General features: G+C 35.3%; 1 protein-coding gene and 1 long non-coding RNA gene across 2 annotated transcripts; both read right to left on the minus strand.

Moving 5' to 3' along the window:
- On the minus strand, positions 634-5,920 carry LOC109716513 (katanin p60 ATPase-containing subunit A1). The gene is made up of 7 exons (XM_020242010.1): positions 5,678-5,920; positions 4,368-4,836; positions 3,056-3,253; positions 2,331-2,575; positions 1,639-1,797; positions 1,419-1,506; positions 634-1,180 (listed from the first exon to the last, which is right to left on the minus strand). Exons 1-7 carry the CDS (start codon positions 5,794-5,796, stop codon positions 899-901), a joined length of 1,560 nt encoding a protein of 519 aa, XP_020097599.1. The 5' UTR covers positions 5,797-5,920; the 3' UTR covers positions 634-898.
- On the minus strand, positions 7,183-8,936 carry LOC109719851. The gene is made up of 4 exons (XR_002218802.1): positions 8,799-8,936; positions 8,304-8,495; positions 7,501-7,663; positions 7,183-7,400 (listed from the first exon to the last, which is right to left on the minus strand). It is a non-coding gene; the product is annotated as an uncharacterized LOC109719851 (long non-coding RNA).

The raw sequence follows: 13,296 nt of genomic DNA on the forward strand, positions 1-13,296 counted from the left end.
CGTAGTACATTTTAGATTTTATTAATTCCCGTTTCATCTACCATCTTTTTCACATTTATGTTTTAAAATAAATAAAAAATAAACATTTCATGCCCATTTCCCCAAATTTCTTGTGATCTGCTACTGCAAACGAGTCAACAAGATGCTCGAATGGAGATGGACTAACGTGGACCGTCGGATGATGGATTCGACGGCGGTGATTGTATGACCGACAGGAGAGAGTTGAGTAGGTAGCAAATCGCTTCAAATTGCTGACGTGGCAGAATCACGTGCCTCTTTTATCGTCTTGTGCTTCGAGGGTTGAACTCGGTCGTTGGTGGGGCCCACCCCAACACATGAGAAAAAAGTGTTGATTCCTTTTTTTTTTTTTCTTTTTCTTTTTCCACTTCAACCTTTTCTAAATGTTTTAATTGTCAACATAATAGTAAAAAGGAAAACAAAAAAAAGTAATTTTGACAATATTTTGCGGGTTAAAATTGGTAAAAAAGCAACAACAACACAAAAAAAGGCATAAAAGTTCCCATCTAGTACCAAATCATACTGAAATATAATGTTAATACAGAAACACTTGGTTCAGGCATTAGTTTCAGGGGCAATTTGGAGCTGGAGATGTAGAAAAATAGAATTCAAAGAAACACTGAAAAGTAAAATTCTGAAACTGTGGTAACTATCTGTAAATGGTCCATAGTTCAACTAGCATCATACATTTTTCAGATCAAATGCAGGAAGGTCCAAGAACATGCAGCACTCTCACTACTAACGCTGATGGTGGTTTACATTAACACAAAGCAACTTGTAAGTGGTACATCTTCTGTTTCACAAAAGACACTACAGTATATATTTGTAAACATTGGTGTTTAAGATGAACCAGTTACCATACTAATAAATGCAATTTCGATTACGCCGATCCAAACTCGGAGAACCACTTCTCGTGGCGCTCGATGTCGGCGGCGGAGACGCTCCGCTGGACCTTGGCAAGGGCCTCCTCGAAGTCGCACATGGCGACGGGGTCCTTTGAGATCTCGTCCTTGGACATGTTCTTGATCTCGTCCCTCGTCTTTCCTGCAATTTTTCGCCTCATTCCGTTCAGCGACGCATCTCGGCAGACGTTCGTGAGGTCGTCCCCGCTGTACCCTTCTGTTCTACGTGCCACTTCATCGATGTTTACATCAGAAGCTACCTGCTCGAGGGTAGATAAGAGATGATGATCAAATGATTGAAATGGTTACCACGCTTTGTACTTGAGAACAATATTTTATAACACAACCAAGTTAACAAAATACTCTGAAGAGGAAAGAAAAGGGATGAAAAATATAGGAACACGGAAACACTCGAAAATTCCCGTAGAACATAATGTGAGACAAAGGAGAACTCTAAATGGTAGATTACAAGTTTAAAAAACCCATATTTCTACGTACCTCAACTGTTCTTAGATTGATCTTGATGAGCTCCTTTCTACTCTCGAAATTCGGAAGCGGGATATAAATCCTCTTTTCCAGCCGTCTCCTGCTTGAAACAAAAAATTGAGCAATAAAACACCGGCACACAGAGAGCCTCTACAAAGATAATGCGCAATAAAGGGTTGATTGATAAGAGAGGATGAATAACAGTTCTATTATAGAATTAACAATTTCGAACCTAAGGGCTTCATCAATATCCCATGGAAAGTTTGTTGCAGCCAAAACCATAACTATCTTGCGCTGACCATCTTCACCGGTAGAGCTGTTATTTACACCATCAATTTGAACTAGAAGTTCAGACTTCACCCTTCTGGATGATTCATGCTCGCCTGAAGCTCTGGGATGAAATAATTTTCGGGAAAAAAAAAAGAAGAAGAAAGGGAAGTTCATTAAAAAATGTGGCTAACAAGATAAACACAGCGTTATCTTACTGAGAAAAATAACCTATTGGAAACCTGGCCTGAATATTGATTTTTTCTATCAGAACGATGAGATGGAGAAAGAAATTATCAGTGTTGTAAAACAGTCTTTACATAAATATATCCCTCCAAATCCTTAGTTTACAGATATAACCTAATAAAACATGAACTTCAATATTTTTCTGCTCGAAAGTGCAGTTTTCCCTTAATTACCCAGATTCTAAGTAGGGAGCCAATTGACTGGGAAAGTGTGTAAAGGTCTTACAAGTAGGAACAAGTTTGTCAATGCAATGGAATATATGCATGACATCAAGTTTTGAATGGCATAGATAAATATTCAGATTTTGGAGAGACACTGAAGTAAACAGATCTATTTTAAACAAGAACAACTTCTATAGGAAAGTATTATCAAGCATGAAAAGTAATTATTTACAAATTGAGGTCTACTTACCCACGAGAATTGCAAAGAGAATCAATTTCATCAATGAAAATGGTGCTCGGAGCATAAGCTCTTGCGAGCTCAAATAGGCAACGAACCATGCGCTCGCTCTCCCCACGCCATTTCGAAGCCAATGTAGCAGAAGAGACATTGAAGAATGTTGTACCACATTCTGTAGCCACAGCCTTAGCCAAAAGTGTCTTCCCAGTACCAGGCGGACCAAACATAAGAACACCTTTCCATGGCCGACGAATTCCCTGAAAGAAAAAATAGTCATTTATACTAACTTCTTTTTTGCATTTTTAATGCAACTGATTACAGACACAAATCAGCTTTGATTAAGATCTGAGTAGAGCGCTTGAATAGAAGGGGAGAACTACGAATACTTCTTATGTGAATCATCAAGCTGAAACTTAACTTACATGAACCTACATGTAACAAAACTTAAGCACATAGAATTCTGAAAACCATAATAGGGTGGGAGATGAACTAAGGATTCAAACTTGCCCAAATAATAAAGAAATTATAAGAAAAGGGAAACAGATGTCCTTACAAGCTTAAATTCCTGCCAACTAGCAAATGTTAGTAAGAAGTATAGATGATAGCATGTCGTCCAAGAACTTATTATGCTCATAAAAAACAAATGATTCAAATTGTTAGGATTAACCATGTTCAAAAGCTTTAAAGTTCGCAAAATTCCCAGATGAGAATTAACAATAAAATATTACTTCAAGTACCTGAAAATACTCGGGCATCCATAGAGGTAGAACAACAGCTTCCTCTAGGAGTCTTTTGGCTTCACTAAGTCCTGCAACATCATCCCACCTCACACCAGGGGTCGTCTCCAAGACATCTCTTTCCAGCATTGCAGCCAAGTCAGCATCAGGTCCTTCATATTGCCCCTTTCTCGGCTTTCCATCCTCTCCATCACCACTCTGTATGGAATAAGAAAATTATAAGTACAATGAAAAAGCCTGTACAAATACAGATACTACAAATCTGAATTTTGTATAGTAGCCAAGAGAAAGACCATGATAAGACACAATTTGACGAAAAATAACAATAACAACAGCAAAATTACAAATATTCCTTCAGATATATCAATAGTAGATTAGTAGTGAAGATAACACAGAACATATGACAAAGGAAAAACCTGTAGTAAAACAGCAGCAACTTCGGAAATCAATTGTAGGGACAAGAAAATTGACACTTACAAAGAGATTCCAAACTATTGGAAACAAAACAGCAGTAACTATGGAAATATGAATTGAGACACAGGAAACAACATGCTTCTCCATGAATTCAAGAATTTTGAAATCTGAAGAAACATAGCCAAAAACCAAAAAAAGAAAGAAAAAAAGAAGAAAAAACAAGCAGTGCCAAAGGGCCCATAATGTCTTATTTTTCGCTGTCTATGATGAACAATTAGTAAAAATAGACAAAAGGTGATATTGCTATTACCCAATGTGAAAATTTTATATTGGTTTTGTTTCTCATAATCAACTTCTAATTTGTCATTACCAACCTGTAAAAGATTGTCTAGGTGAATAAATCTAACTACTGAGGTGGGTCGACAGTACCCTTCAGTTGGTTGCAGATAATTCTACTGATAATTTTGCCAGTTCAAACTAGAGTTTCTATGTGTTGCTGATACAACTTGGCAGATTGAATGAAATAAACCTCCTCATGTGCAAAGCAAAGAGATTTACTAAATCAACTACAGATATATCTTGGAGTTTCTTGCAGAAAATTGTAAGCCAACAAAAGAGGCTAAGCTAGCATTACATCCAACTAACTAGCACATAGTAGTAACAATATCCAATAAACAGAAGTGTATAATGCGATGCCCCGCTTCCCAGAGGATCATCCATCCTTGAACTACTCTAGCTCTAACACACTCAACTCTCTTAACCTTTTGGGTCTAACCAGCGTCCAAAATGCTATAGCCGGATTAAAAAATTTAGCCCTATTATATCTTATATATAGAACTATTTCAAATCCTAGGGTGTCACATATAAACTATAAAATAACAAAATAAACAAAAACTACCTGTGAATCTCCCTTGCCAGAACTTGATTTTCCTTTCTTCCCAGACAACCCAGAAGAAGTCGATGATCTGACGCTCGAACTACCTTTGCTTGTACTAGACTTTGCCCCACGCCCAGCTGTTCCAGCCCTAGATGAACCACGGGCCCATGTTGCATCTTGAGAGGATCTTCTAACACCTGCTTGACCAGACCTCGTCGGTCTTCTGTTCTGTTGGTCCCGGCTTGGTGGTCTCCAAACATCAGGATCATCCAAAGGCGGGCCAGATGGTGCAGGATATTCATCCAATGGTTGGAAAACAAAGGATTTAGCAGGTATAGGGGGTGAGGACGTCCGCCTAGTACCCGGTAGTTCCTTGAATGATCTTAATTCGGCATCTAACTGTTTCACAACGTCTATTTCCTCAGAAATAGCTTTCTTGCAGTTCATCCATTTCGCACGAAGTGTGGGATCATCCAGAGTACTCATATGCCTAACCATTGAGATTAAATATTTCTTAATAACGTAACAAGAATCAGTACAAATTTTCAAGGAAGACTTATTTCGAAAGCAAACAATTCCGTTCAAAATTGTATGAAATTGAAGAAATATAATAGTGCAGAAACAAAAGCAAGGATAATTTGCGTAATCTAAAAAGTTTCAACCACCGTCACCAACTTCTTGGCTTAATCGAAATCAACTCCTGGAACTTGTCCATGTTAATAAAGACAAACAAATCACTTAACCACCAAGCATTTCATCTAAGTGCTCGTTTGGCCGAGCCAGCCACCTTAAATGGAGTGTCAACCAAAGAGAAATGTTTGGAGATTTTGCCATCGCGGGAAGCAGAACTGAAATTTCCGATGCTCAAAAGCACAAGCTCCTATTTGGGGCTTCTGCTTTTGTTGTATCGAGGAGCTATTTAGGTGGATTTCAATATGGTGCTTCTCCTACTAGCACTACGCAACAGCATTTCATGAAACAGCATTACACAGCACTACACACCTACAGCAGAACAAAACAGGGCCCAAGTCACAGATGTAAATAACCAGTTCGTGAGTCCTTAAAAACAGTTTGAATCCACTATTTTGAAGCAATTACCACTAATTTATACTCTATTTATTAACACGAACCGCCTCTTCGGAATAGTATAGCATATATCGCATATAACATTTCTAAATTATCAAATCAAAGCAAAACGCTCGCGATTTGAATCTAGATCTGATGAAATCAACACTGCATTTCCCATCGAATGAGGGATTCAACATCACTCAACTGAATCGGAGAGGATATAAAGAGAGCGTAGTTAGGGTGTCGAAGGGAGCGAGAATTACTTGTTGATCTGGGCGATGGCGCCGTCGAAGAAGATGATGGAGGTGTCGTAGAGGCCCTCGAGCGCGTACTCGCGCGCGAGCTTCACGTGGTCCTGCAGCCCCGCTAGGGCCCCCACCATTTTCGACCTCGGATCTAGGGTTTCGAGAGAACCCTCGACGACGACGACGAAGAAGAAGACGAAGACGAAGACGAAGAAGCAGAGCTTCTTCTCTCGATCGACTCGAGCTAAAAGGAAGGATAGGAAAAGTGTGCACCGGGTCTACAACCGGAGAAGACAAATAAGCGTAGTATTTACCATTTTAGTCTAGGGCTGTTCGTGAGCCACATGTGTTCGGCTCGAAATAAGCTCGAAATTGATCACTCGTACAAAATACGAGCCGAACACGAGCTCTAATTTTCGGCTCGAAATCTTAGCGAGCTAATCATAAGCTGGGTCAACTCAATCGTGTTCAGCTTCATGTAATTCGAATATATATACTATACATTTTTATTATTTGAATTTTAGATCAATCCAGATGTGAGGAGAATTATATTTTATAAATTTTAATTACTAGATTAGTAATCTATTTTTTAAATTTTTTAAGTTTTTATCCATGGGTAGGATTGATAAGTAATTTTTCGTTCGCGAGACAGATCGTGTTTGGCTCAATAAACGAATGAACACGAGGGCTCCACCACGCTCGTATTCGGCTTGTTGACAGCTCTATTAATGTAGTGGTTGAGAATAAAAACTAGTAAATTGCACCAAAGTTTTATAACTTTTGATGTAGTTTCATTTTCGTCCTCACATTTTTGTGTTTGATACCGAACGTTACCAATGGATTTTGTGGCGCACGGATGTACAAAATTTACAAAGTCATCAATAAATCTAATAAAACTTTCAATTTAGTTAATAAAAAATTAATTAGTTTTTTTTTAAAAAAAAAAAACTTAAAGAAGTGTCAATCACAAGAAACTACATTTGGGGGTATTTAGTTAATTAAATTGCGTTGTCGGACTTAACTGCAACAATTTATTTGTATCGTATGATTGTCATATGATTGTCGCATCAGCGATATATCATTATTTAGCCAACTAAATTACATCACGGGACTTGATTTCAATAATCTAAGAAATTTGAGTCAAAAATTATAATGAATTAAAATTTGAAGACTAAAGTGACACAGGCCATATAGTTTGAGGACCAAAAGTGCAATTTAGCTTTAAAAAATTTTTAAAAAATAAATGGCATTACCAAATTTAGATGGCATTAGATTCTTCAAAAAAACTTGAATCAAAGATATGATTAGAAATTTTGGATTCTAGAGCAAATCAATTAATGCTAGAAGATTTGAAATAATTTAATTCTTACTTCTAATCCACCACAATCAATTAAAACTTTACTTAGAGCTAAAGAGAGAGAGAGAAAAAAATGAAAAATAAGAATAAATAGAGAGAGAAAAAAATTGAAAAATAAGAACAAATAGAGCTTCAAAATGAAACTTCTTTTTGAACTTCATCTGCATATATATATATATATATATAGAATCACCCATTATTATTATTGAGAATTATTTCATAATAGGATTAAAGGCAATAATATTCATCATTAGCACTCTCAAGAGGCCGACGGCGGCGGGTCCCGAGGGTCATTGGGTTTCGGCGATGGCGGCGTGAAGGGTGAAGCCCTAGCGAGCCCTTCGACGCCTTTCGAGCTCAACTGATTAGCCAGTATTTCTCCATCTATTGTATATCAATTAAACAAATAATCGGCGCAATAATTTCTTATTAAGAAAAAGTAGAATTTTATCATTTAAAAAAGGGAAAAAAAAATTAAACCAACCTTTGGCTTGTATGTGGTAGTTTTGAATTGACCTGGACTCGGTTGTAGTACCCAAAAGTGCTGAGAAAAGAAGCGCAAAGATAATGGCGGTGGTACGGATATGAAAGGGGAACTTCATTGGTGAAGAATTAGGGTTAGGGCAAGTTTTCATCTTTGAAACAACCTTAGTAGTAGGATTGAGTAATAAGAGAGAAAGCCAAAAAAAAAGAGAAAAAAATTAGAGAAAGCTATTAATTGCTTTCCTTAAAAGTTTAAAGAAAAAGAAAGAAAGTTATTAATGGCTTTCCCAAATAGGACAAGGTATGTTACTTTATTTAGCCGTTTGCACAATTTTTTCGGATCGGGTCGGGTCGGGTCATGCATGTTCTTTGTTTTAATCTGATCCGAATTCAAACCAGGTATATCAAATTCAAGGTCTATTAAATTTTAATTCGACCCGAAATCAACAAATTTTGACCCGTTATTACAAACTTTTCCTCACACAACCATGCAAAAACAAGCCCAAAATAGATCCAAAAAAGAACTATATAACAAATTGCTTTGAAAACTGACTGTCCCTAGAGCAAATGGCAAAGGGCTTGATGGTTGGTACTCGAGATCAAAGTTTGAATCCTCGTTGATTCACATGTTCAGCTAAGTTTATTTCTAAATGAAATAAATGAAACGGGTAGCGTGCTACCTATCTCTCTTAAAAAAAAAAAAAAAAAAAACAAATTGCTTTGAAAGAAAGAATCAACTCCAAAATGTTAGAATAATCCAGTTACATATATCTACAATCTCCATTACACCATTACATTACTTACATTGGTATTTAGAAAGAATCAAACATAAACTGCTGCGAAGTACACATATCGGCGAAAATCGACGGCCGTGATCACCAGAAGGGTCCACCTGGGCGAAAATCGACGGCCGTGATCACCGGAAGGGTCCACCTGGCGGGCTCCGATTGGCTGTGGGTGAAGGGGGTGTGAGCTCAGATTCCCTGGATGGTTTTACTGTTTTATAAAGCATTGCATGTGTAATAATGTTAGAAAGAGTACGATGTTAATATACTCTAACAATTTCTCTATAAAATAAAAAAGAAACAAATTAGTTTCTTTCTTTTCTGTTCTAGAATCTCGTTTTTCTGCTTCTATCGCCAAAAATGGAAACAGGACCTCGGCAAAAAAAAAAAAAACTCTAAAATTGTAAAAACTAAAAGATTGAAAGTTACAAAAATAAAAAAATAAAGATGAATTATTTTTGCAGGGAGAAAAAAAAAAAATTCTAAACAGATACATAGATAAATTAACACACACCTCCCTTAAGGTGATTATTGGAGCTTGGGAATGCCACAGAGTGAGAAGAGGAGACCATGAGAGATGAGAAGAGGAGAATAAGAACAAGGAGAGAGGAGATACTCTTTGAAATGGAATAGTAGTAATCCATTTTGGTACTCTCCTTGAGAAAGTGTTTGATTTAGTGTGATATATATATATATATAGAGCAGGGCTGTTGTGCTCTCAGGAGCACGGATACCTCCATGCTCCTAAGCCGTTTTCGATGATAGAATTTTCGAATCGACGATCGGCTCCGTTAGACTTGATCTAGCGCATTTGAAGTTTCTAGAAAATAATTTTTGCGATTTTTTGATATCATTTACCTAGTGATCGAAAGGATTCAAAATCCATAATTTTTAATGGTTGATATCTGCCGTTTTCAAGTTTAACGGTGCAGAAGTATTCAAATCAGATAAAATTTTGATACAAAATTCTTTATACTATCTATAACAAGATCAATATTTCTGATCGAAAACTTTAGTGCTATATCACCACTTTTTATAGGATTTTTANTTATATAGAGTTTAGCCGGATTGCTATAAATAACAAACAGACTCTATTGCCACCATTTATTTTACATGATGAAGCCTCCAAATCAACGATCGGCATCGTTAACCATGACCTATACCACTTGAAGTATATAGAAATCAAATTTCAAATTTTTTCGACATCATTGGCCTAATGATCAAAGAATTTTAAAATCTGTAATTTTAATGGTCGATATGAGACATTTTCTTGTTTAATAGAAGATCCATACTCTTGATCTTGACTGTGAGACTCTTATCATTACCTTTTAAAAGATAATCGTTTTCAGTTGTTCATTTTTGTGCCCACTTGATGGACAAAAAAATAATATCGAAAAAGTATGAAATTTAGTTTGATATAGATAATATTCAACGGTGTCAATCGTCGATTTGGAGGATACATCATCGAAAACAAATAGTAGTAAGCCATTACGGTACTCTCATTGACGAAAGATAGTATATATATATATATATATATATATATATATATATATATATATCTATATATAGAGAGAGAGAGAGAGAGAGAGAGAGAAAGAGTAGGACTGTGTTATTAGAAGCACGGATGCTTTCGTGTTTCTAAGCCGGTTTTTATGATGTAACTTCAAAATCGACAACCGCTTCCGTTAGACTTGATCTAGCGTATTTGAACTATCTAGAAAATAAATTTTGTAATTTTGCGGTATCATTTATTTAGCGATCGAAAAGACTCAAAATAAATGGTTGAAAATAAAAATCTCACAAAAACTTATGATTTAATATTAAAATTTTCAATCAGAGATATTGATCTTGTTGTAGATAGTATAAAATTTTTTTTATCAAAATTTTATTTGATTTGAATATTTTTACATCGTTAAACTTGCTAATAGTATAAATCAACTATTAAAAATTGCTGATTTTAAATTATTTTAATCACTAGAAGGTAAATAATATCAAAAATTCGTAAAAATTATTTTTAAATACTTTAAATATGTTATATCAAATCTAACGGAACTGATCGTCAATTCGAAAGTCTTATAATCGAAAACGATTTTAGAGCACGGAGGCCTCCGTGCTGCTAACAGNCGAGAGAGAGAGAGAGAGAGAGAGAGAGAGAGAGAAAGAGAGAGAGAGGGGGAGAAAGAGTAGGACTGTGTTATTAGAAGCACGGATGTCTTCGTGTTTCTAAGCCGTTTTTGATGATGTAACTTCAAAATCGAAACTGCTTCCGTTAGACTTGATCTAGCGTATTTGAATTATCTAGAAAATAAATTTTATGATTTTGCTGTATCATTTATTTAGCGATCGAAAAGACTCAAAATAAATGGTTGAAAATAAAAATTTCACAAAAACTTATGATTTAATATTAAAATTTTCGATCAAAGATATTGATCTTGTTGTAGGTAGTATAAAATTTTTTTTATCAAAATTTTATTTGATTTGAATATTTTTACATCGTTAAACTTGCTAACAGTATAAATCAACTATTAAAATTTGTTGATTTTAAATTATTTCGATCACTAGGTAAATAATATCGAAAATTCGTAAAAATTATTTTTAGATACTTTAAATATGTTATATCAAATCTAACGAAACTGATCGTCAATTCGAAAGTCCTATAATCGAAAACGATTTTAGAGCACGGAGGCCTCCGTGCTCCTAACAGCATACAAATCCTTCTCTCTCTCTCTCTATCTCTATATATGTATATATTATGCACTACAAATATGTTAGTGATCAACTCTAGCTGGCATATTCAATGAAGTGGATGGTTAAATTGAACATAAATAAGTTGAAAAGGGAATGATTTTGAAAATTGATTGATTGATTTGATTTTGTATCTTCTACAAATGTTTAGTGTTTAATCATTTTTACTTTCTCTCCATTCATACATTTGCTTATTTAAATTTTGAACATTACAAAATTTGTGATGATAAAAATTACAAAAGAGTCCAAGGAAGAAACATGTTATTTTATGTAGTTGCATAAATAATAGGAGTGGATAGGGCAGGTTGGAAATTGTATCTTGTTCATGTGTGAAAGTCACCCTACAAGCATCTTATAATCCACAAATTTTCACTCCTAATATGGTAGCAATTTGACCAACTGTTCCTAGCGCAAGTGGCAAATGACTTAGTAGTTTGTATCCGAGATCCCTAGTTAAAATCTTAGTTGATTCACATTTCTAGCTAAGTTTATTTCTAAATGAAATAAACGAAGCGGGTAACATGTTACCTATCTCTAAAAAAAAAAAATTATGATAGCAATTTGTTCAGCAAACTGTATTTAAAAAAAAATGTTGAAAGGTTTTTCAAAAGGAAAAAGATAATTTTGGAGTTAAAAGCTCTATATTCAAAAAAGAAAAAACACATATATTGAATGAAAAATTTAGATGCATTTATATAATTGCTGCTATTGAAAGCTAAAATATAAGTGGGATGAAACCAGTTTTAAGTGGTGTTGGATTGTTTTCACTATCTACTCATTCGAAAAACTCTGAGTTCTTAGAAAGTAACAGCTAATTTATTTAAGCATTCAAATACAGTGCTCATAAAATCTCGATTTGTTACTCGACCCAACCAAGTTGTCCACATAGTCCGCTGGCAGCCCAGAGATTCTGATTGTGATTCGGCCAAATACAGCCTTTTTCACAAGACAGAGTGTTAGCCTCTTCAAACCAACAATTATGCCTAGTAGCGCACATAATTTGCAGTATGTGAAAATTGAACTTGCGACATACTCTGATACCACTCATTGGACCATTGGAGCTAACTACTAATTCTAAAAGCTCAAGAAAGAAGAAAGGGGCAACCGATTCAATTAATTAAAAATTCAGACACAAGGCGCACAAATCACGATTTATGATTATGTCCAATCCACTCTCCACACCGTAGTTTGCAGACTTTAATTGTGACTTGCCCAATCCAACCTCCACCACAAGCTAAGATTCAAAGTAATAAAATTATAAGGGAAATGTTCTAGTTATAGAGACTAACTTTTAAAATTATAATTTAGTATTCAAAAACACTCTAAAAATAAAAGTTGGTAAATAAAACTCAGAAAAGCTAGCGATTTATTTACTATGGCGTTTTAATGTTTTAAATAAAAGATCTATAAGTTTATGCGATCTAGTTCAGATTGCCTTCGTCAAAGCTAAAACTTCAATGTAGTAGTTTTTGCCGAATCTTTGTGCTTCTGTAGGCACGAAGATTATTGTGTCAGGATGAGAAAGAGGGGGAGAGAGAGAGAAAGAGAGAGAGAGAGAGAGAGAGAGAGAGAGAGAGAGAGAGAGAGAGAGAGAGAGAGAGAGAGAGAGAGAGAGAGAGAGAGAGAGAGAGAGAGATATATATATATATATATATATATATATAGATATGATTTGATACTTAAGAGTTATTAAAACGACTGCACCGTACAAGAGGAATTAAACTTAAAAAAATTAAAAAACTACATATAAAAGAGAGAGAAGATGGTGCCGTGTAGGAGAGTAGAGACCAAACGCGGAAGAATAGAGGGGTTTGGCGTGCAGGCGAGTAGAGGGAAGAGGGCTTAAAAAAAAAAAAAAAAGTAGAAAATCGGAAGTGCAGGGGGGTAGAGGCCAAACCTACAAATATTAAACCCTTTTGAAGTTTGTTTGGGGACACCAAAGCGTGAAAAAGTAAAATCACAGTACACTAAATTTTACATAGTTCAATCATGGGACACCAAAGCGTGAAAGAGGAAAATCATAGAATATCAAATATCACATAGTTCAATCATGAGACATAAAAATAAAAATATGGTTCAATCATGGAACACCAAAATAAAAATATAGTTCAATCATATGACACCAAAATAAAAAGAGAATTATTTGATAATTTGGTGTCCCATGATTTCACTCTTTCACGCTTTGGTATCCCATGATTGAGCTATGTGAAATTTGGTGTTCCATGATTTCACTCTTTTTCACTTTGGTGTTCTTCCCATAAATTTCA

This window comes from Ananas comosus, linkage group 1 (assembly GCF_001540865.1).
Source record: "Ananas comosus cultivar F153 linkage group 1, ASM154086v1, whole genome shotgun sequence".
NCBI classification, from domain to species: domain Eukaryota; kingdom Viridiplantae; phylum Streptophyta; class Magnoliopsida; order Poales; family Bromeliaceae; genus Ananas; species Ananas comosus.

Coding starts and splice junctions, on each gene's coding strand:
- LOC109716513 (XM_020242010.1), bottom strand. CDS start 5,796: ATGGTGGGGGCCCTAGCGGGGCTGCAGGACCACGTGAAGCTCGCGCGC. Junction 2,576..3,055: donor GGATGCCCGAGTATTTTCAG/GTACTTGAAGTA, acceptor TTTTTCTTTCAG/GGAATTCGTCGGCCATGGAA. Junction 1,507..1,638: donor GATATTGATGAAGCCCTTAG/GTTCGAAATTGT, acceptor TGTTTCAAGCAG/GAGACGGCTGGAAAAGAGGA.